The 23323-nt window shown below is 42.3% G+C and overlaps 1 protein-coding gene and 1 non-coding gene across 6 annotated transcripts in view; both read left to right on the top strand.

Moving 5' to 3' along the window:
• Positions 1–243: 243 nt before the first annotated feature.
• ATP11C (ATPase phospholipid transporting 11C) overlaps positions 244–23323 on the top strand; it is a 203178-nt gene continuing 180098 nt past the window's right edge. For all 5 annotated transcript variants that reach the window (XM_028842295.2, XM_015128326.3, XM_028842292.2 and 2 more), the window contains exon 1: positions 244–1291. In XM_028842295.2, the coding sequence (XP_028698128.1) occupies positions 1265–1291 (27 nt within the window). In that variant the 5' untranslated portion in view covers positions 244–1264. The remainder of the gene's footprint in view (positions 1292–23323) is intronic.
• MIR505 (microRNA mir-505) lies at positions 9047–9130 on the top strand. Its single transcript, NR_032557.1, has one exon. It is a non-coding gene; the product is annotated as a microRNA mir-505 (primary transcript).

Below are 23323 nucleotides of genomic sequence, written 5' to 3'. Positions count from 1 at the left end.
CCAGCCGGCCAGCGTGGAGAACCCGCTGTTCAGCCCGCGCTTCCTTCTTCAACCCTCTGGGCAAACCTGGGACTAGCGTGTGGGGGAGCTCCCAGCCCGCGGTACCAGGCGGAGTAGGGGGACGGTTGGACTACAACTCCCAGGCTACCCCGGGAGCAAGGCGGGGGAGGGGGCGAGCGGGAGGGGCCTGGGGTGGGGCGGGGAGGGGGTCAGGGAAATCCCGCCCCGCTGCGCAGCAGCAACGACACAAAGCCTGACTTTACAACCTCAGAGAAAGTGGAAGTAAGAAGGCTTAGGTGGGCAGGCAGGACGAGAGGAAGACCGAGAGGAGGGAAAGCCGCGTAGGTGGGAGTACAGCGTAGCGAGGGTCGAGGGGGAACCCTCGTCCGTGGAGATGAGGAGGGTGGGCTTTCAGAACTAGTCCCCCCTCTCGCCCTGCCCCGCCCCTCCCGCGCTGGGGTCCCCACGGTGCCCTGCCTCGGAGCCCCGCTCCACCACGCCCGGAAGGGGGAGCCTGGCCGTCGGCTGGCTCGGGGCGGGCCGGTTGGCTGTACCGAGGCTCCCTAGCCCCAGTGCGGGACGAGAGCGCGGGGCGGCGCGGCAGCCACGGACCGAGGAGGGGCTGCGAGCTGAACAGCGCGGCGCGGCACGCGCGGCGCGGCGGACGAGTTAGGGCTGGGGCGAGGGAGGCTGTGGCTCCCGACAGAGACAGGGGAGTAGTGTCGGGCTGAGGCGAGGTGAGGCGCGGGGTGCCTCGGGAGGGTTCCCCGTGCCCCGAGGGGGGCGGCCGCGGAGTCCAGCGGGGAGGCGGGCGGTGGTGCCGCGTCGGGGAAGAGTGCATCCCGCGGGGTGCCGAGCCCGGCGCTGGCGGAGAGACGGGGGCGCCCCCCTCCCCACAGGAGGAGCCTCGCGCTCCTCCGCCATCCTTCCCCCGCGCGGCGGGCTCGCCTTCTCAGTGGGTGCTGCGGGAGCTGCCGGCCCGCGGTGCCGGGGCCAGATAAGGGCGATCCGCGGGGCTGCCGCCCCCGGGTCAGGCAGGCCGGGGGCGGGCCGCGAGTGAGGCGGGGCGGCGGCGAGGCTGCGGACGGCTGGGGGGCGGGGGAGCGAGGAGAGCCGAAGAGAGCAGGCGGCGAGCGGGTGGCCCGGCAGCCCGCCTCGCTGCTCCGCTTGGCGCGGCCGGCCCACGCCGCAGTGTGTTTTGTGGACGGCGCCTTCCCAGACAGCCCAGTAGAGCCCAGCTCAGCGCCCGGCGGCCTTCGACGCGATGTTCCGCCGGAGCTTGAATCGTTTTGTAAGTATACTCGCTGCGGCTCCGCGCGTGCCGGTTTGTTTGCTCGCCAGCCCCTTCGCCGGGTCCCTCACAACAATTTTCTCAGGGGGCAATTACATCTCTGGGAGACACCACCACCCCTCTTCTTTTCACCGAAACACGGTGCCCAGGCGGCCGGGGAGGGGTGGCAGGTAGGGCTCTCGGGGTATCCCACCCTCGCCCCCAGGACAATTCGACTAGGGCTTCCCGGAGCTGTTACAAACTCTGCCTGAAACTGGGGGCCGCCCTCGGGCTGGGTGGTGGGGGACTCGTGGGGAGACCGACCTGGGGACCCCTCAGTTTGCCAATTAGTCGAAGATGGCGTTTTATTCTCAGGGAGGTTGCCTTCTTTTGTTTCCTCTGCCACGAGCACATGGAGGTAAACCTAGACCTGTCACCGTGGCCCAAAATAAGAGCTGGGGGCTGAGGGAGCCGGAGGCTAGGGCAAGACTCAGCCTTGCCTAGGGCTCAGCCAGCGGGCGGCTGCTGACCGGAGGCCGGGCAAACTTTGGAGACCCAGCCTACAAAGCTCACCTTTAGGGTGTTTGAAAGGCGAGCGTGATTGTCAGGGTGGGCTGGGTGGATGTGCAGCCGCGAGGAGGCTGCGCCGCCACTGCCCGTGCTGCCGATCGCTGGTCTGAAGCTTCGCGGAGGACTGAGCACTCCAGACCTTGAACCCATCGGAGAAGGCGGGCTGCGACTGGACTCCTCCGTCCACGTTTACCCCCTTCAAAATCCCCAGAAAGGGGAATTTCATTTTCAAGGGAGTTTGCCATAGGGAAAATCGCTTTCTGGCTACTGACTTTTTTGAGTAACCTGTTTACTCCTAGAGGGTACATTAAGAATGGAGCAAAACAGGACCATTTACGTTCTGTGCTGCTATTTGTAGCAACTTCCTTAATTGCAAGAGGAGGTGGCGGGAATAGGATTTTATTTCTGCCAATGATGTGAAAGAAATGGTTCATCTGCAAATTTTGATTTTTCTGTAGTTAGGAAAAAGGGTTGAATGCTGAGTTCCTCTACCTGCCTTAAAATACATCTTTTGAGGACACGTCGATTTGGTTTTATTCATGCAATTATTCCTAATCAAAGCGTTGCTAACATTTTTCATACATCGGGTAAATTTGCTCTCATTTTTCCTTCATTTGAAACTTTCACAAATGTACACAGGTTAAAAGTAATACTTGTACATCCCTTTTTAGAATATTATTATCACAATAGTGCTATGTTAATGGTTTTCTAAATGTTGACCTCTCCCAGAAACATGCAGTATGAAATTGGAACAGATTTATTACCTGTGGCATAGAGCAATAGAGGTTGTACATATCAATCATCTTGAAATCCGTAGGTGACGGCTTGTACTAATAGCTTTGCTGAAGCAAGTGACTAAAATTGGTTTCTCACATTTAGCCTGAGAATGCAAACGGGTATTGTTCTTCATAGCTCTGTTTCACATAGATTCTTGTGATCTTGGAGTGTTGTTTGGGGGTGACAAAAAGGGAAAGGTGGCAGTGAAAGCTAATTGTAGTATTTAGGAAAAGGGTAATCTTTTCACATGGCACTCTTATGGTGGAAAACAACTAGGCTCTGAATCATAATAAAATCATTAAACTTAAGTTGTTGAAATCCCCCCCCCTTTTTTTTTTTTTAAGGATTTGAACATTTGAAACTGAACAGCTCAAGTACTGGTCTAAAAGCTCATTTGCTTCCCTTTTGCGAAGAGTGATCTGCATCGTATCAGAGTCTAGTAATTAAGCAGTGCTGGCCCAGGAAGCCAGGGCATGCAGTAGAATTTGCAGCAGTTGTTGAGGTGCCAGCCTGCAGGTTTGAGGCTAGTACTTTGCATCCCCGACCAAGATCTCAGCAGAGAATCACTTTTGCTAATACTGAAATGAGCTTTGACCTCACTGTTGCAGCTGGAATGTTCAGCTGTTCACGTTTTCCTGTGCAGCCATGACTGTGGTAAGTATCGGGAATTTGTACCTGTGCAGTAAGCTGAAAGGTTCTTAGGAGTTGTGTCAGAGCCCTAGGCCCAGGGCAAGGAATTAATCTGCATACCGTTGGACTGAATGTGAAAAATACTATCAAATACTCATTGTTAAAAAACGGCTTCAAAATTTGGGGGCGGGTGGCAATTTTTCCGTCTCTTAGATCAGTAAACCATATGCTGTTCTCATCTTTTGCCTGACAAATTCTTTGAGGGGTACTTCCATTTAAATTACTAGAAGACTAGAATTAAAGATTTGGTTGGAACTTTGAGACTTTCACAGCAGTATAGATGTAGTCAAGGTTGTGAATTGTCTTATGATTGTTTTAATATTTTAGAAATGGAGCTATGAATTCCTTTCAAAGTCAGTTGTGGTTTTTAGTGTACCTGTACGTGTCTGAAATTGGTTTTGATTGTGAAATAAATTACAGTGGTGTTGATTGTAGTTGTTGGTTGTTGAAAACTAGACTACATATTAGAAAAGTGCTTTCTTTATATTTTAAACCTGAAGTGGAAGAATCCCTTAGGATTCTTACAAGCATCATCTTCTATAGCTCAGTTGTGTTTGCTGAATCATTTTTGAAATGCCATTTATTTTTCAAGTTTTCCAATTTCAAGCTAAAAGAAAATAGTGATTCATTGTATTTTTAAAATACATGGTCTTGACGTCTTTGCCATTAATAACTGTGTTCCTTTCTTTCTGATGGATTATGACTTTCCTTTTGACAGTTTTGAGGTGGAAAGAAATTGGTGGATTTGGTGTATAGCATTTTAGGGTTGAGGCATGTAGAGGATGTCCTAAAGGATTTAAGAGTTAGATGTTTCTGAGTGCAATAAAAGCACCACCTGTTCTCAGTCAACATCTCCATAAATACAGTAAATAAATAATAATAGTTCTGTCTGTACAACTTATTTTCTTCAAAGGCATATTTAATCAGAAGTCTGGACTAGTTGAGATTTAAGGGTCGTGGACTTTTATGTTATCCTGTTTTGCTTTATTCTTAATGCAATTCCTAGTGATTATAGTAACATGTTCTCTTGGTCTTAAAGATTTTTTGAAAGTCTGAAAACAATTCCCCCCTGTTTTTGGCTTATTAAATTATTTTATACTAAAGATTCAAAATAAGAGATTTCTTGATAAAGTAGATTGGGGGCTTGGCCAAGAGGACGCTGTCAGTTTAGCTTGTCAGAGAGTGATAGTTAACAGGTATGCATTTCTAGACCTTTGATACATGAAAGCTTAATTATGAGTATGAAATACTGGAGTACATTAAATCTCTGATTCTAGAAATCCTTAAACTGCTTTGGTTTCATAAAGCATGTAGCATATAGTCATAATATCACACAGAAAATGCCCAGGACTAGAAAGAAAATAGACTGCATAAGGAAGAATGGAAATTTAAAATGACTAAAAAGTACAAAATAAGAATTAATGAAATAGGTAACTAATTTATTGCTTTGAGTCCAAGGCAAAGCTAGGCTAATGAAACAATATATGGAGACAATTTAAAAAATAGTTCAGGTAATTGCTTTCCCCCCTTCCCCCCCAGGAGCAAGAAGGTTTTTAGTTTCCCCTTTAAATTATCAGAATAATTAAACATTTTTTTTTTGTTTGTTTCACTTTAGTAACTCTGGCCTGACATTGAAGAGCGGGAAAATACTGATTTTATTTTACTGTGTTTGGAAATATATCTGTATGTATGTATTGCAATATTTTTACATTTGCACAACTATAACAAATGGTCTGTGTATCTTGACTCCCACATGGCTGTTCATCGAGGTCTAGGTTTAGCAGTTGAACTTGACCATACTTAAAAGCAACTTTTTAAAAAAAATCATATTGTGTTATAATTGCCTTTTAACTTGTATGGTTCCCTAGACTAGTCTTTCACAACATGGAGAGAATTGGCACTGATGCCCTAGGACATGCATTGTTAGTAATAAATTAACATTTTCCTGCATAGCTGGAGTTAAGGAACCCTAATTGAGAAAGGCTATCCTAGACAGGGACAGTTCACAGTGTGTTCTTACCTCCTAGCACAGTGCCTGGCCCCTAGTAGGTGTTCAGTAAAATATTTTTTGAAAGAACAACTTTTGTATGTATCCCATAAATGATAACCTTAACTTATAGATACTGATTATTGTAAACCTGCCCTTATGCAGAATGAGTTCTTGTTAATTGGGGTATACCGTATACATTACTAGTATTCTAAGAATTAGAATAAATACACCTAATGCCGAAAGCTATACTGACCATAGTATAATCTTTCTTTTTTTCCCTTTTTTTGAGATTTATTATGGGAATTGGATCATGCTGAGAAGTCCCAGGATCTGCCATCTGCATTATCCCCTTGGTTTTTGTTTGTTTGTTTGTTTGTTTTTTGGAGACAGAGTCTTACTCTTGTCACCCAGGCTGGAGTGCAATGGCACGATCTCGGCTCACTGCAACCTCCACCTTCCGGGTTCAAGCGATTCTCCTGCCTCAGCCCCCCTAGTAGCTGGGATTACAGGCACTTGCCACCACGCCTGGCTAATTTTTTGTATTTTTTAGTAGAAATAGGGTTTCACCATGTTGGCCAGGCTAGTCTCGAACGCTTGACCTCAGGTGATTTCCCCACCTCGGCCTCCCAAAGTGCTGGGATTACAGGCATGAGCCAGCACGCTCGGCCTCTTTCTTAGATGATTAAGGCATTGTATGGTTTTGCAGAGCAATTATTTCATTCAGCAAATATTCACCAAGCACTTACTATGTGCTGGGCACTGTAGTCAATCCTGGGGGCATAGATGAGCAAGACAGACAAGGTTCCTGTCTTCTTGAGCTGTAATGATCATTACATACACAACTACAGATATAGAGGGCATGGTAACTGCATTGCATTGAATACATTTGTGACATACCATGAAATTTCATCTTTATGAATAAGTTACTATTACATACTTGTCATTTTTCTACCAAAAATAGATTGTACAATATCAATTATTTTCTGGTTGTTTGGTTGTCAGATAAAAAGGAGTTTATTGCATTTGTCTCCTTTCATCTGGCCTATGCATGGCAAACTGCTGTTTTGCAAGTAGATGCTAGGCCGACCCTGCACAAGGTAGGAAACTTACTTAGAAATGAACCACTATAACTTGAAATAAATCTTCACACAAATGACAGCAGCTTTTGTCTTTTTTCCTGATCTACCTTTTACTGACTAAGCAACCTAAAACTCTGTGTCCTGAATACTTTCTCTAAGTGTTTACTGTTTGTTCCTTTTGTTTATGCTTATTGCTAATAATTCAGCCATTTAGCGTGTAATATTGAGTGCCTATATACCAGGTAGTTTCCAGTGTTCCTAATTAACTTTTAGCTGAATTGAGATTTGGGCAGGTGCAACTGTCCAAAAGAGCTTGTTTTCTCAAAAAAGCTGCCAGTTTACCACCTGCTGAGCAGTGGGTTCTAGGAGGTAAAGGATGGCCAGTGGCCCCTGAAAGAACCATAACTAACCTCGCTGTGTCTGCATGATGTGCAAAGAACTAGCCCACTGAGTGAAATCAAATACTGGTTTGTTGAGTGATGGAAAAAATCATCAAGGCTCACTGCTTGTCTAACATGGTTGATCAGTTCTCTCAAAGAGGGTGAATGCATGGGATACAAAAAAAATACTATTTTGTTCTTCAAGGTGGTGGAATTTCCTGTACATCTGTAGCGCTTTATACAGATGAACCATTTACATCTGGAACCCTCGAGGCTGGGAGACTTTTTCTGGTTAGGTGGAGGGAGGTTCTGGGCTTCCACAAGTGAATTAGGTGCTGGCTCTTGAGTTTATTTCCTTTCACTTAACATTTACCTTCTTGGCCTGGTATATGGGTAGATTAGTGGTGATCGTAAAACAAACATATTGGCACAACTGCAGCATATGTTAACACTGCTGCAGCTTAATGATGAATGAGTGCTCAGCACTGCAGATATGGGCACAGGATGCCCTGTGCCCGCACATTGGCAGACAGCCCCTCAATTACTGCAGTGGCTGGATGGATTGCTGGTTCGGCTGACTTCTTGATAATAGAAGATGTGATTTATAAATGATAATGGACCATGGATTTCCAGATTAAGAAGGTTAACCTGTATTTGTGAAGTAGAAATCATTGATTTCTTGCGCCATATTTATTTAATGGAATATGGGAGGATTGGTGAGGCCTACCCTGTTCAAGCAGATATCATCATTTGTTTTTTAGGTGTCTGTATTATATGTTGTCATAAAGTATTAATGTGGCAATGTTTTCCTAGTCCATTTCTCTTTACCATGGTATTCTTGGAAAAATCAGAAGTGTTCTTGAAAACGATCTTGCAGTTAGCACAGCATCAGGTGAACAGTAGATGTTCAATTAATACTTGTTTAATTGTTTTGAGCTGAATTGGTAACACAGTCTGAGTCAGTAATAACAGATGAAAAATCTGTTTCTCCATTTCAGACTGGGCTACAGATCTGAATTTCAGACTGGGCTACATTATGCATTTCAGACTGGGCTATAAAATTAGCCAGGAGTGGTAGCGCAGGCCTGTAATTTCAGCTACTTGGGAGGCTGAGGCAGGAGAATCACTTGAACCTGGGAGGCAGAGGTTGCAGTGAGCCTCGGCTCACTGTGCCTCTGCACTCCAGCCTGGGCAACAAGAGCAAAACTCCATCTCAATAATAATCATCATCATCATCCTGGATGCTTACTATAAATACAGATTCCTGGGTCTTGAACTTACTGAATCCAAGTCTTGGGTGATAGGCCCCAGGAAACTGTTTTTAACAAGCATTCCAAGTAGTTCTTAGGCTCACTAAAATTTGAGAACAGCCATATATAATATAGTAAACACTGAAATATTTATTTTCTGCGCACACTCTCTGTCACCTTTTTGAACTTCAGTTTCTGCATCGATAGAATGGGAATAATAATACCTATTTCACAAGACTGTTGAAAAAAATGTTTGGTAGACTATTCAACACGATACCAATTGTGTCAGGTCCTCAAAACTGGCCTAGGTTTGATGATTCACTGGCAGAACTCAGTACATATACACGCTTGGGGATGTGATTTATTATAGCAAAAGGATACAGAGCAAAGTCAGTAATGGGAAAAGGCTCACTGGGGCCAAGTCTGGAGGAAACCATGTGCAAGCTTCCAGTCCTCTTTCACTGAAATCACACAGGTCATGCTTAATTCCTCTAGCAAACGAGTTTTGACAGCTAGTATGAAATGTCTACTAGGGAAGCTTATTAGAGATTCAGTACCCAGGGTTTTTATTGGGAGCTGGTCACAGAGGCACCCTCCACCTGGTACACAGCAAAATTCCAGACCCCAAGGAGGAAAGCAGGTATTCAGTGTAAACCCTATTGTTTACACAGCTTAAGCAGAGTGAGCCACTCTTATCAGGGTGATGGGAACCCTCCCAAAATCCGAGTCCCCAGACACCAGCCAAAGACCAACCTTGCAAACAGGCCCTACTAAGAATAGCAGCGTCAGGCCTGCTATGTTAACTCTTTCCATCACGCAAATATTATGAAATACTGGCATTTTTTCAGTGAAAGGAAAGGACTTGTCCAAGATCATTAAGCTAATCAGCAGTGCAGCTGAGACAGACTCCAGCAATCACATCTTTTCATTGCTGCCCATACCCATGCTTCTAGATTATGGGTCATTCCTTTTCATACTGTCATTGAGAGCACTCACTATTTGTCACTTGAAGCAGAAGAGCAGCCTGCCGGTGGTAAATTGATGCACCCAGTGGGGGAGCCAGGAAGTATTGATGTTTCTGCCAGTTTAGCGTCAACACTTGCTGGTTTCCTCTCTGGAGCATCACCAAGTTCGTGGATTTTCATTTTTCCTGACTTTTGGACTTTCGTTACTGCTCCCATTCATTTGCTTATAGTCCTAACACTCATTTGCATCATTGCTTCATCCCATTCTGTACCTTTTGGGTAACACAATTTCCAAACAGTGGGAATACTGTAGTATTTTGTCAAAGAAGACTATATAGGGGGAAAAAAACACTAAAAGAAAAAAACAATTTATGGCAATATTTAGAAATATTGGTTTATATCCTGGATTGTCTTTTGAGTTTTATAGTCATGGAAAACCCTAGAATATCTCTGGTTATTTGGAGTTTCAACTGCTTTTACTGTTATAAAGGAAAATTAACAAATCTTTTATGGTTGGCGCAAGGAATGAGGAAATCATAATGGATAGTGCAGTAATCCCACATATCGACAGGGAGTAGAAGCCAGGAGGGAATTGCCTCAAGTAACAGCTGGGTAGAGCAGATTATGTAAGCTACACCTGTTGTGTAAGCAGTGGGGACGTTCTTTAAACTTCACAATTAATGTATTTTGCAGTAGTATGGATTAAGGGATCTATAGTATAGTTGACAATTTACTCTGGCTTCTTTTCTGAAAACATTCATGTGAATTACAGCTTTCTTGAAACACTCATCCCCTATTTGGTGCTGTAGAGGTGTGTAAGGTATAGCCCTGCTCACCAGTAGCCTGCACTTTGGTAGAAGAGATAGAAGACCAGCAAACAGGACCAACCTCTGCACAAGGCCAGTAGGTCACCAGTGCCATCCTTTTGAACGACATACACAGTAAGTGCAGTAGGCATTCAGAAGGAGGCACTGGCTCTCTGGCTTCATTTCTTGGGGAGAGCTTTATGGAGGAAGTAGCCTGTCAATTGGACCTTTGGGGACCCAAAGGGCTGAAGGTTCTGAGATTTTAGGGATGGGCAGTCTCATTACAGGAGGAGGCAATCACCTGAGCAATGGTGCGGGGTCATTGTTTGCACTTAAAGCATGGGAACCAGTCAATTTAGAGAGCATACATGCCAACCCCAAATGAGTTTGAGCTGTTATAAAAAAGTATAACAGGCGGGGCTCAGTGGCTCATGCCTGTAATCCCAGCACTTTGGGAGGCTAAGGCAGGTGAATCATTTGAGGTCAGGAGTTCAAAACCAGGCTGGCCAACATGGTGAAACCCTGTCTCTACTAAAAACAAAAATTAGCCAGGTGTGATGGAAAGCATCTGTAATCCCAGCTACTTGGGAGGCTGAGGCCGGAGAACTGCTTGAGCCAGGGAGACGGAGGTTGCAGTGAGCAGAGATGGCACCACTGCACTCCAGCCTGGGTAACAGAGCGAGACTCTGCCTCAAAAACAAAACAAAACAAAACAAAACAAAAAGTATAACAGATCACCATAGATTCAGTGGCTTATAAACAACAGAAATTTATTTCTCACAATCCTGGAACTTGGAAGTCCAAGATAGGATGCCAGCATGGTTGGCTACTGGTGAGGGGGCTTCACGTTGTAAACTGGTGACTTATTGTAACCTCACATGGCAGAAAAAGAGTGAAATGAGCTCTCTCGGGCACTAATCCCATTAATGAGGGCTCCACCCTCATGGCCTAATCACCTGTCAGATGCCTCACCTCCTACTACCGACACCTTGGAAGTTTGGATTTCCACATAAGAATTTTATGGGAACATAAAGATGCTGTCCATGATACAGCAGAAAGACCAAAACCTTGATCTTCAATGCCTTACATTTGCTGTAGTAATTTTGATTTTGAAAAAGGAGTTGCTAAAAACAGGTGTCAGGTGGCTTTAGATCTCCACAACAATAGCTATAGGAATCTTCCTATACATAGATGCTCTTTTCTGAAACCTATGACTCCAGCGAATTTATGTTATTAAAATATATATACATATATATATATATATATATAGAGAGAGAGAGAGAGAGAGAGAGAGAGAGAGAGAGAGTGTCTTGCTCTGTTGCCCAGGCTGGAGTGCAGTGGCACAATCTCGGCTCACTGCAACCTCCGCCTCCCGGGTTCAAGTGATTCTCCTGCCTCAGCCTCCTGAGTAGCTGAGACTACAGGCGTGTGCCACCACATCTGGCTAATTTTTGTATTTTTAGGAGAGATGGGGTTTCACCATGTTGGCCAGGCTGGTCTTGAACTCCTGACCTCAAGTGATCCACCTGACTCAGCCTCCCAAAGTACTGGGATTACTGGCTTGAGCTGCCATGCCCTGCTTGATTTGGTGCAGGGACAGTAAGGCAGAGACCAGGATGAAATATATATTCGGGGTAATATATCATGACACTACTTCATGTATTATTATAGGACTGCTTACTTAGTTACCCTGCTTAAATTATGGGTACATATTTCTGGGAACTTTGACTACACAGGGGAGACAGGATGGCAGTTCATTTTCTTGAGTACTAGTGGTCATTTATTTAAAAAGCTGGAGATCAGGCCTTTTTTCAGGAGTACATTCCTTACCAACACATTTATATTTCACTGCTATTAGATAAGAAAGCTTTTGATAGACTTTCAGATCTGACTGCATCATTTGGACTTACCAGAACATCAGTTGCATCTCATTCCCTCTGTATTAGTCTATTTTCATACTGCTATAAAGAACTGCCTGAGATTGGGTAATTTATAAAGGAAAGAGGTTTGATGGACTCACGGTTCCACATGGCTGGGGAGGCCTTAGGAAACTTCCAATCATGGCAGAAGGCAATTAGGAAGCAAGGCACCTTCTTCACAAGGTGGCAGGAAGGAGAAGTGCTGACTGAAGGGGGAAGAACCCCTTATGAAACCATCAGATCTCGTGAGACTCACTATCACGAGAACACCATGGAGAAAACTGCCCCCATGATTCAGTTGCCTCCACCTGGTCTCTCCCTTGACAGGTGGGTATTATGGGGATTATAATTCAAGGTGAGATTTGGGTGGGGACACGTATCACCCTCATAACCAGTTCATCACAACACCATGCTCAGTCAGTGCCACTTTTCTTTATCATCATGACTGCCACCCTCATCTAAGTCATTAGCATTTCTCCACTTTCATATTTGTTCCTCCTCCAGTTTTCCCCTGTTCAGTAAGTGGCACCATCCCCCACCTAGTAGCTCAAGCTAAAAACCTAGCAGTCTTAACTTAATACTAACCTTTCCCTTCATCACATTTGTCAGAGAATCCAATAGGTTCTATTTCTGAAAATGCTGTCACATCCCATCCACCTTTCTTCATTTCCACACCTACTACCGTTCAAATTCAAGCTACTGCTGTCATTTACCTGGACCTTTGCAATCGATTATTTTATTTCTACTTTTGCCCTCTCCTATCCATCTTCTACACAGCTGCAGGGGGATCTTTTACAGACGCACACCAGGAGCATTTCATTGACTTTCCGCTGATTTCTGGTTAAATACTTTGCTGGTATTGCTCTCACTCTTTCACTTTTTTTCATTCACTTTAAAAAATTGAGATAATTCACATAACATAAAATTCACCACTTTAAAGTATACACTTAAGTGGATTTAAGTTTACTATGCTGTGTAACTATCACAGCTATCTAATTCCAGCATATTTCCACTACCTCAAAAAGAAACCCCATCTGTTATCTCTTAGTCCCAATCCTCTACCCTTCAGCCCTTGGCAACCACCAATCTACTTTCTTATCTCTGGACTGCCATTGGAATCATACAATATGTGTTACTTTGTGACTGAATTCTTTGGTTTAGCATAGTAATATTTTCAAGATTTGTTCATGTTGTAGCATGTATCAGTATCAGTACTTCATTCCTTTTTTTTGAGGTGGAGTCTCTCTGTCACCCGGGCTGGAGCGCAGTGGTATGATCTTGGCTCACTGCAACCTATGCCTCCTGGTTTCAAGCGATTCTCATGCCTCAGCCTCCAAAGTAACTTGGACTGCAGGCACGCACCACCACACTCAACTAATTTTTGTATTTTTAGTAGAGACAGGGTTTTGCTATGTTGGCTAGGCTGGTCTCAAACTGACCTCAGGTCATCCGCCCAGCTTGGCCTCCCAAAGTGCTGGGATTATAGGTGTGAGCCACCGTGCCTGGACTCATTCCTTTTGAAGGCAGAGTAATACTCTGTTTTATGGAGAGAGCACATTTTATTTATTTGTTCATAGCTGATGGACATTTGGGTTTGCACTTTTGTCCTTTATTATTTTTTATTTTTTTTATTGAGACGGAGCCTCACTCTGTCGCCCAGGCTGGAGTGCAGTGGCGCCATCACAGCGCATTGCAGCCTCTGCCTCCCAGGTTCAAACAATTCTCCTGTCTCAGCCTCCTGAGTAGCTGGGACAACAGACGTGCACCACCTCACCTGGCTAGTTTTGTATTTTTAGTAGATACCGGGTTTCACCTTGTTGGCCAGGCTTGTCTTGAACTCTTGGCCTTAGGTGATCCACCCATCTTGGCCTCCCAAAGTGCTGGAATTACAGGTGTGAGCCACTGTGCCTGGCAAATTTTTTTGTTTTTTAAAATGAATATGTTTTTACTTGAGTATATATTAGTGGAATTGCTGGGTCATATGGTAATTGTATGTTTAAACTTTTCAGGAACTACCAAACTGCTTTCTTCAGTTCTTCCTCACTTAAGTAGTTTGTGTGTGTGTGTGTGTGTGTGTGTGTGTGTGTGTGTGTAGTGCTGCAATCTCTGCTCACTGCAACCTCTGCCTCCTGGGTTCAAGCCATTCTCCTCTCTCAGCCTCCCAAGTAGCTTGGATTACAGGTGCCTGCCACCACGCAGCTAATTTTTGTGTATTTAGTAGAGATGGGATTTTGCTGGGATTATAGGTGTGAGCCACTGCGCCCACCTGTTTATGTGTTTTTTTGAGACGTAGTCTTGCTCAGTCGCCCCGGCTGGAGTGCAGTGGTGTGATCTCAGCTCACTGCCTTGTCTGCCTCCCGGATTCAGGCGATTCTCATGCCTCAGCCCCCTGAGCAGCTGGAATTACAGGCACATGCCACCACGCCTGGCTAATTTTAAAAATATTTTTTAGTAGAGACAGGGTTTCGCCATGTTGGCCAGGCTGGTCTTTGAACTCCCAACCTCAGGTGATCCACCCTCCTCTGCCTCCCAAAGTGCTGGAATTACAGGCATGAGCCACAGCACCCGGCCAATAACTAGTATTTTTAATTGTAAAGGAAACACATAAAACTTACCATCTTTTTTTAAAGCATAGAGTAGTGCAAATTGTATTCATGTTGTATGCAACAGATCTCTAGAACTTTTTCATCTTGCAAAACTAAAATTCCATAGCCATTAAACAACAGCTCCCCCACTTCATGCAGTATTTGTCTTTTTGTGACTGGCTTATTTCACTTAGCATAATGTCCTCCAGGATTCTCCATGTCGTAGCATGTGAGAGGATTTTCTTCCCTTGTTTTGAGATGGGGTTTCACTCTGTCGCCCAGGCTGGAGTGAAGTGGTGTGGTCTTGGCTCACTGCAACCTCTGTCCCCCACCCCACCCCCGGGTTCAAGCAATTCTCCTGCCTTAGCCTCCCCAGTAGCTGGGATTATAGTTGCCCACCACCATGCCCAGCCAATTTTTATATTTTTAGTAGAGATGAGGTTTCGCCATGTTGGCCAGGCTAGTGTGGAACTTCTGACTTCAGGTGATCCACCCGCCTCGGCCTCCCAAAGTGGTGGGATTACAGGCTTAAGCCACCGTGCTTGGCCTGATTTTCTTCCTTTTAAAGGCTGGATTATATTTCATTGTGTGTATATATATTTTGTTTATCCATTCTTCTGTAGATAGTCATTTGGATTGCTTCCACCTCTTAGCTATTGGGAATAATGCTGCTATGAACATCAGTGTGCAAATATCTCTCTTTGAGATTATGCTTTCAGTTCTTTGGATATATACCCAGAAATGAGACTGCTGTGTCATATGGTAATTTTGTTTAATTTTTTTGAGGAACTTCTGTACTGTTTTCAACAGTGGCTACATCATTTTACATTCCCATTAAGGGTTCTAGTTTCTCCACATACTCACCAACAATTGCTATATTTTTTATAGTAACAGTCTTTTTTTTTTTTTTTGAGGCAGAGCCTTTCTTTGTTGCCCAGGCTGAAGTGCAGTGGTGCGATCTCTGCTCACTGCAACCTCTGCTTCCCAGGTTCAAGCGATTCTACTGCCTCAGCCTCCCGAATAGCTGGGATTATAGGCGTGTACTACCATGCCTGGCTAATTTTTGTCTTTTTGGTAGAGACTAGGTTTCACCATGTTGGCCAGGCTGGTCTCGAACTCCTGACCTTATGTGATCCCTCTGCCTTGGCCTCCCATGTGCTGGGATTACAAATGGGAGCCACTGCGCCCGACCTATAGTAGCTGTCTTAATGGATGTGAGGTTACATCTTATTGTGATTTTGATTTGCATTTCTCGGATGATTAGTGATGTTTAGCATCATTTCCTATGTTTTTTGGCCATTTGTACGTCACCTTTCGAGAAATGTCTACTTAAGTCCTTTACCCATTTTGGTGGCGAGGGTGTTATTTCCTTTTTTGTTGTTGCTCAGTTGTAAGAGTTATTTACATATTATGGATAATATCTCCTTATGAAATATATGATTTGCAAATATTTTCCCACATTACATAGGTTGCCTTTTCATTGTGATGATTACTTTGACGAACAGAAGTATTAAAGTTTGATGTAGTCTCATTTGTCTGTTTATGCTTTCGTTGCCTGTGCTTTTAATGTCATATCTGTGAAATCATTGTCAAATTCAAATGTCATGAGTGTTTTCCCCTCTGTTTTCTTCTAGGAGTTGCATATTTTTAAGTTTAGTTGATAGCTTATAAGTCTTACATGTAGATCTTCAATCGACTTTGAGTTACTTTTTGTATGTAGTATAAGATAAGGGTCCAACTTCATTCTTGTGCATGTTGATGTCCAGTTTTCCTAGCACCATTTATTTGAAGACTCTCTCAGCATCATAGGGCAGGATAAGAAAAAAAGAAAAGACTCTCTTTTTCCCCACTGAGTGGTTTTGGCACCCTTGTTAAAGATCATTTGACCATGTGCATGAGAGTTTACTTCTGGGATATTTATTTTATTCTGTTTGTGTGTCTGTCTTTATGCCAGTGCCACGTGGTTTTGATCACTTTGATTGCATATTGTTTTGTAATATGTTTTGAAATCAGGAGTTGCGAGACCCCCAACTTCGCTCTTTTTCAAGATTGTTTTGGCTATTTGGGGTGCCTTAAAATTCCATATGGATTTTATGATGGATATTTATTTTTTTATTTCTGCAAAAAACCTTCTTCATTTTTTGTGTTCCATCTGCCACAGGACCGTTGTATAATATACTGTATATTCCTGGTGCACTTCTCTCCTGTAGTCAATTGTCTCAACTCTTACTCATTTCTCAGAGCTCAGCTTAATCATCACTTCCCTAAGGAAGCTGTCCCTGATCCTTCCCTCAGACAATGCCAGGTTCACATGTGACTATGAACTTGTCCTTCATGTTCTTTTTGTAGTTGACTTTACATTTGCATACTGTATTTGGTAACTTACTTAGTATCTAGATTTCCTCTATATAGTATGCTTCATGAAGGTAAGACCTGTGACTATTTTTGCTCATTGCTATATCCCTAATGCTTCACTGCCTGACATAATGTGTGTTCATTAAATGTTTGCTGACTAAATGAAATACGATTTCTATTTGCATTTCTAATCTTATTTCCCATTTATAATTATATGCTTGTAGTGCTTGACTGAGAGATCAAAGACTAAGTGGTGTCCAGTCTTTTTTTTTTTTTTTTTTTTTAAGACAGAGTCTTGCTCTGTCACCCAGGCTGGAATGCAGTGGCGTGATCTCGGCTCACTGCAACCTCTGCCTCCTGGGTTCAAGCGATGCTCTTGCTTCAGCCTCCTGAGTAGCTGGGATTACAGATGTGTGCTACCACGCACAGCTAATTTTTGTATTTTTAGTAGAGACAGGGTGTCACCATGTTGGCCAGGGTAGTCTCGAACTCCTGACCTCTGGTAATCTGTCCACCTTGGCCTCCCAAAATGCTGAGATTACAGGCGTGAGCCACCGCGCTGGCCACATGTTGTGTTTTATAATATGTACATCATGCCTTTTTAAATTATGATTTTAGTTATTTAATATTTGGTGATGTAGTTAATGAATTAGCTTTATAAGCTTCCCTATGGTTTCATACACATTTATAACGTTGATTTTCTTCAGCAATTTGCTATTATATTTTCAAAGTACTTAATGTACTTGTAAAATATATACAACTATTATATATCAATTAAAAAATACTCCAGTATAAATACCAAATGAAGTGTTTATTAATCAAATCTTTTTTTTTCTTTTTCTTTCTTTTTTTTTTTTCTTTTTGAGGTAGAGTCTTGCTCTGTCACCCAGGCTGGAGTGGAATAGCTCACTGTAACCTCTGCCTCCCAGGTTCAAATAATTCTTGTCCCTCAGCCTCCCGAGTAGCTAGGATTACCGATGTGTACCACCATGCCTGGCTAGATTTTGCATTTTTAGTAGAGATGGGGTTTAACTGTGTTGACCAGGCTGGTCTGAAACTCCTGGCCTCATTTGATCCTACTGCCTCGGCCTCCCAAAGTGCTGAGATTACAGGTGTGAACCACTACGTCCGTGTAATTTTTAAGTCCTTTTGATAACTTTTTGTCTATGTGTTTTTCAAATTCTTGTTTCAAAATTTGTTTTTAAACAGCTTTATTGAGGTGCTAGTACTTTTAATGTCATTATTTTTGTGAGTTTATTGCAACTTTAAGGGGTACAAGATATTCAGCAATGATAGTAGTGTCTTATTTAAGTCCTTATTGCACAAAGATGGAGCTAATCTCATCATTTTATGTGGGTCAAAATTTGAAATTTTTAAAAATCTTTTTTAAAATTTTACTTTCAATGTAGGCATTTGTGTTTTGTTAGGATATCTGTGTGCAGAAATAATTAAGTCAGAGCCTTGAATTGCTGATCCATGATTTCATTGATATGTTGCAGGTTTATGGAATTGTTACAGTTTTAAGTTGTTTTTCTTTGCCTTTTAATCATAATAATAACAGCAAAACCTAGAGTGGTAAGTTCCAGGAACTGTTTTAAGTGCTGTGTAAGCGTTAGTTTATTATACACATTTGGTTATTAGGATTCTCCAGAGAAACAGAACCAATAGGATATATACAGGAAGTGATTTATCGTAAGGAATTGGCTCATGAGTTTATGTAGCTTGACAAGACCCAAGATCTGCAGTCCACAAGTTGGAGACCCAAGGAGAACTGATGGCGTAAATTCCAATCTGAAGAGTGGAGTAGGTTCAAGACTGAGGAAGAGCCACTATTCATCTCTGAAGGCAGGAAAATGCAGGAGGAGTTATTCCTTAGTCAACGGAAGGGGAAGAGCCACCTTTCTGTTCTACTCAGTCCTTACACTGATTTGATGAGGCCCACCCACATTATGGAGGGCAGTCTGCTTTACTCAGTATTCTGATTCAAATGTTAATCTCATCCAGAAACACCTTGGCAGACACATCTAGAATAATGCTTGGCCAAATACCTGAGCATGCTGTGGCCTAGTCAAATTGACACATAAAATTAACTGTCACATTTATGTCCTAGGATCATGTGAAAATGAATGAACAAATCTAAAGTGTCTATAGGCCAGGAATGGCAGACTCTACTATAAATAATTGTAGTTTGCTAGACTCCCCATCTGTGAAATAAAGGGCTTGGGCTGCTAGTTGGTCTGTAAGGCTCAGTGAATCCTAGAACTACTAAAGAACCTTAGAGACCATTGAGTAGTCCAACATCTTCATTATAGCTGGGAAAATGGACTGAGAGAGGGTAAGTGGCTTTTCCAAGATTATTCAGTGAATTGAGAATTCAGAAATATGGAATTCCAGACTCAGTTCTATTGCCCTTGTCCTCAGTTTCCTCATCTGTGAACTGGGCTCCTGGGATGATTTATATCTAAGTTCTCTCCCAGCTTTATAATTCTGTACTATGTGTTTAGGCTTAGAGTCTAGGAATGAGCGAATCTTTTGACTGTTTTCTGTTGGGTTTTTATCTGTTTTACTCTTTGGGTCTCCATCTCTTGATTGCACATTTGACAGTACTCTACCCCAAATTTCAGTTTCCCCTTTAATAGTAATGAGTTTGAACTGAATTTTATATACTTTGGATGGGAACAATGACAAATTTTAGGAAGTACTGGTTCATTCGCATCTGTGTGAAGAGACCACCAAACAGGCTTTGTGTGAGCAACAAGGCTGTTTATTTCACCTGGGTGCAGGCGGGCTGAGTCCAAAAAGAGAGTCAGTGAAGGGAGATGGGGTGGGGCTGTTTTATAGGATTTGGGTAGGTAAAGGAAAATTACAGTCATAGGGGGTTCTCTGGTGGGCAGGGGTGGGGGACACAAGGTGCTCAGTTGGGGAGCTTTTGAGCCAGGATGAACCAGGAGAAGGAATTTCACAAGGTAATGTCATCAGTTAAGGCAGGAACAGGCCATTTAAATTTCACTTCTTTTGTGATTCTTCAGTTACTTCAGGCCATCTGGATATATACGTGCAGGTCACAGGGGATATAATGGCTTAGCTTGGGCTCAGAGGCCTGACACTGTTTATGGGTTTTTAATAGTGGGTATACTGTTTAGTTTTACACTGATATGAATGATTGAGGATCTAATGTAGACCCATGCCTTGGTTAGTACTATGCTCTAGAATTAATTAAACTGAAATCTAATTATATTAATCTTTTAGCTAATAGCACTAATGGAGGAGAGGATTTTTGTTGATGCTGGAATATTATGGGCAAGCTTCCTGGGAATCAACACTGCATTTGCCAGTGGTCACCTACCATTATTTTTCAAAAACACTCTTACTCATCTCTACTTATAAATACAATTAATTAGTTGCAGAATGTTGGATAGAGTGGCAGCCCTTGGACAGGCTGAGTGACAGCTGCTACAAGATAGTAGGAGGCAATAAGTAGACAATTCATGTATATATACTTGAGAACAAGTAGTAATTTGGTGGAGCTGAATTGGGTGCCATGTTTATTACAGCCAGTGATTCAGCCTAAGGCTGAGAGCCCTAGCAAGGGAGCAGTTTCAGAAAATTGAATCTGTAAATAAAGTCTATTTTAAAAGTCATAATTATTTGTTAGGTTAGACCCCAGACCTCGATGAAAAGTATCAGGAGGACATATATCCCTGTTTTGAAATTTCAGGCAGTGCAATTAAAATAATCCTGTAAAAATTCAGACATATTACTTATTAAAGATACTAATGAAGGCAGTGCTATCAAAATCATATGTAATCAAATCAGAAGACTTCTTAATGTATTTATAGAATCCATGTTTGAAATTGACAATTTTAAGTAGTCATGAAATTCAATGTGCATTAACAAGTATCTGTTTATTTCCTAATATGTACCTCACATTGTGGAAGTTTTTTGAGGTATGGGGATGGGAACTTCTTTGTTATAGTGCCTTTACTAATGAGCAGCATAGCCTTGGAAAAAAATCACTTCCTTTTAAAAGAAACTGTCATTTAAAAATGTAATATTCAGTGCAAATAGAATAGATATAAAATATGTGCATAATAATAAAATAAACCCCTGCATGCCCACTAGCCAACTTGAGAATTATAACATTAGCAATACAATTCTACCTATATACTACTTCCTTATTTCATCTCCTTGCCTTCCCACCACCCTGTAACCATTAGCCTTATTTTTGTAATAATCATTCTAAAGTATAGTTTTAACATGTGTGTATACAGACTTAGATATTTAGCTTTCTTATTTTGAGAAATAAAATGGTTTGCATATTGTTTTTTACTCAGTATTATATTGCTAAGATTTTTTGTTTGTTTGTTTTTGAGACAGTCTTACTCTGTCTCTCAGGCTGGAGTGCAGTGGTGAGTGGTGCGATCTTGGCTCACTGCAACCTCTGCCTCCTGGGTTCAAGCGATTTGCCAGCCTCAGCCTCCCAAGTAGCTGAGACTACAGGCATGTGCCACCATGCTTGGCTAATTTTTGTATTTTAGTAGAGACGGGGTCTTGCCGTGGTCAGGCTGGTCTTGAACTCCTGGCCTCAAGTGATCTGCCCTCCCTCGGCCTCCCAAAGTGCTGAGATTATTACAGGTGTGAACCACCGTGCCTGGCCCGCTAAGATTCTTTTTAAGGTTTTATGTAGGCATAATTCATTCATTGTCACTGCTGAATAATATTTCACTTTGGGAGTTTACTAGAATTCATCCATTCTCCTGTCGATGGGCCTTTGGGTTGTTCGCAGGATTTTTTATTTTCCTGGTATGATCAGTGCTGCTAAGAACAATGTGCATCTTTTGTTGTGTGTATATTTATTAAAGGGTCTTTCTCTTGTGGGGGGTGTGTGTGTGTAGGATATGCATATACATAGAAACACAAAACTGTATATATAGGAAGTCTTACATATGTAATCATAGGTCTTGGAATGTGCAACTTTACAAAAGGAGGTAAAATTGTTACCCAGAGTAGTTGTACCAATGGGCATTCTCACTAGAATTGTATGAGTTTCCATTGATTCATATTTTCTTAACGCTTGCTATTGTTTGAGTTCTTTCTTTTTGCCAATCTATTGGGTGTGAAATTTTATTTCACAATGATCTTAATTTGCATTTCTCTGATTACTAATGAAGTTAAACATTTTTGCATATGTTTATGGGCCATTTATGTTTCTCTCCTTATATATTTATCTCCTTTGACTATTTTCTGTTGGGTCGTTTATCTTTCTCATATTGACTTTAAGAGTCCTTTTCATATTCAAAACACTAAAGCTTTGTGGTTATCTATGTTGCAGGTATCTTCTCTAAGATACTTTGCCTTCTCCTTTTACTATTTTTTTTTTTTGGTACCTTTTGATAGACAAGTTCTTAATTTTAATGTAGTTAAATTTTTCTGTCTTTTTCTTTATGGCTAGTGTTTGCTTTATGTATCTTGTTTAAGCAATTCTTCCCTGTGCCAATGTTGGGAAGCTAGTCTCCTGTTTCTTTTTTCTAAAACTTTTAACATTTTGCAAATTATTTTTTGAGCCTCACTTTTCAGGTCTTCAGAATGCAGGTATGGAACTAGATGTTCCCTAACAAGTGTTCTGTTCTCTTACTCTTTGACACTGTGAGCTGAAGCAGATTTCAGATATGTGACTGTGTTTTCACAGTATGCAGTGTTCTTTTTTATTTATTTATTTATTTATTTTTATTTTTATTTTTATTTTTTGAGACGGAGTCTTGCTCTGTTGCCAGGCTGGAGTGCAGTGGCGCGATCTCTGCTCACTGCAACCTCTGCCTCCTGGGTTCAAGCAATTCTCCTGCCTCAGCCTCCCGAGTAGCTGGGACTACAGGTGCCCACCACCACACCCAGCTGATTCTAGTTTCTTTTTTTCAAGAGTTTTTTTTTTTTTTTTTAGTCGTGTATATGTAACATTAGGCAAAATTATTTAAAGTCAACAAATTTTTATTCAAGGAATTCCATTTTGTGATTTCTTCCACTGTCCATCAAGGTCACTTTAGATCCTCTAAAGAGCTGGAGTCAAAAGATTTACCTTCAAGTTACCCTTTTTAATGAAACTGATGCTTATTTTAATCCAGTGGTCCTGTCAGCCCGTAATTCTTTTTTTTTTTTTTTTTTTTTTTGAGACAGAGTCTTGCTCTGTCACCCAGGCTGGAGTGTAGTGGCAGAATCTCGGCTCACTGTAACCTCTGCCTCCTGGGTTCAAGTGATTCTCCGGCCTCAGCCTCCTGAGTAGCTGGGATTACAGGCACCTGCCACCACTCCCGGCTAATTTTTTGTATTTTTAGTAGAGACGGGGTTTCACCATGTTAGCCAGGATGATCTTGATCTCCTGACCTTGTGATCTGCCCACCTTGGCCTCCCAAAGTGCTGGGATTACAGGCATCCCATAATTCTTTTATTTTGGCTTCTGTCATCTCCTTTTAATATGGATATACTGATAAAGACTTCAGAATTCACCAAGAATCTTCGGGATCTAATTTCTTCAACCAATTTAGGGTCGTTTTTACTGTAGGTGGTGGATCTGCCTGGTTCTCAATTTGACATCCTGTCTTAACATGAATAAGTTCAAAACATATTCATTCCTAAGTGATCACACTCAAGAATAGTATAGATGTGTGGAATATGCCAATACCTAAGGTAAAA

The sequence above is a fragment of the Macaca mulatta genome, chromosome X (assembly GCF_049350105.2).
Source record: "Macaca mulatta isolate MMU2019108-1 chromosome X, T2T-MMU8v2.0, whole genome shotgun sequence".
Taxonomy (NCBI): domain Eukaryota; kingdom Metazoa; phylum Chordata; class Mammalia; order Primates; family Cercopithecidae; genus Macaca; species Macaca mulatta.
Note: the sequence above shows the minus strand (reverse complement) of the source record. Positions and strands in the feature narration are given on the sequence as shown.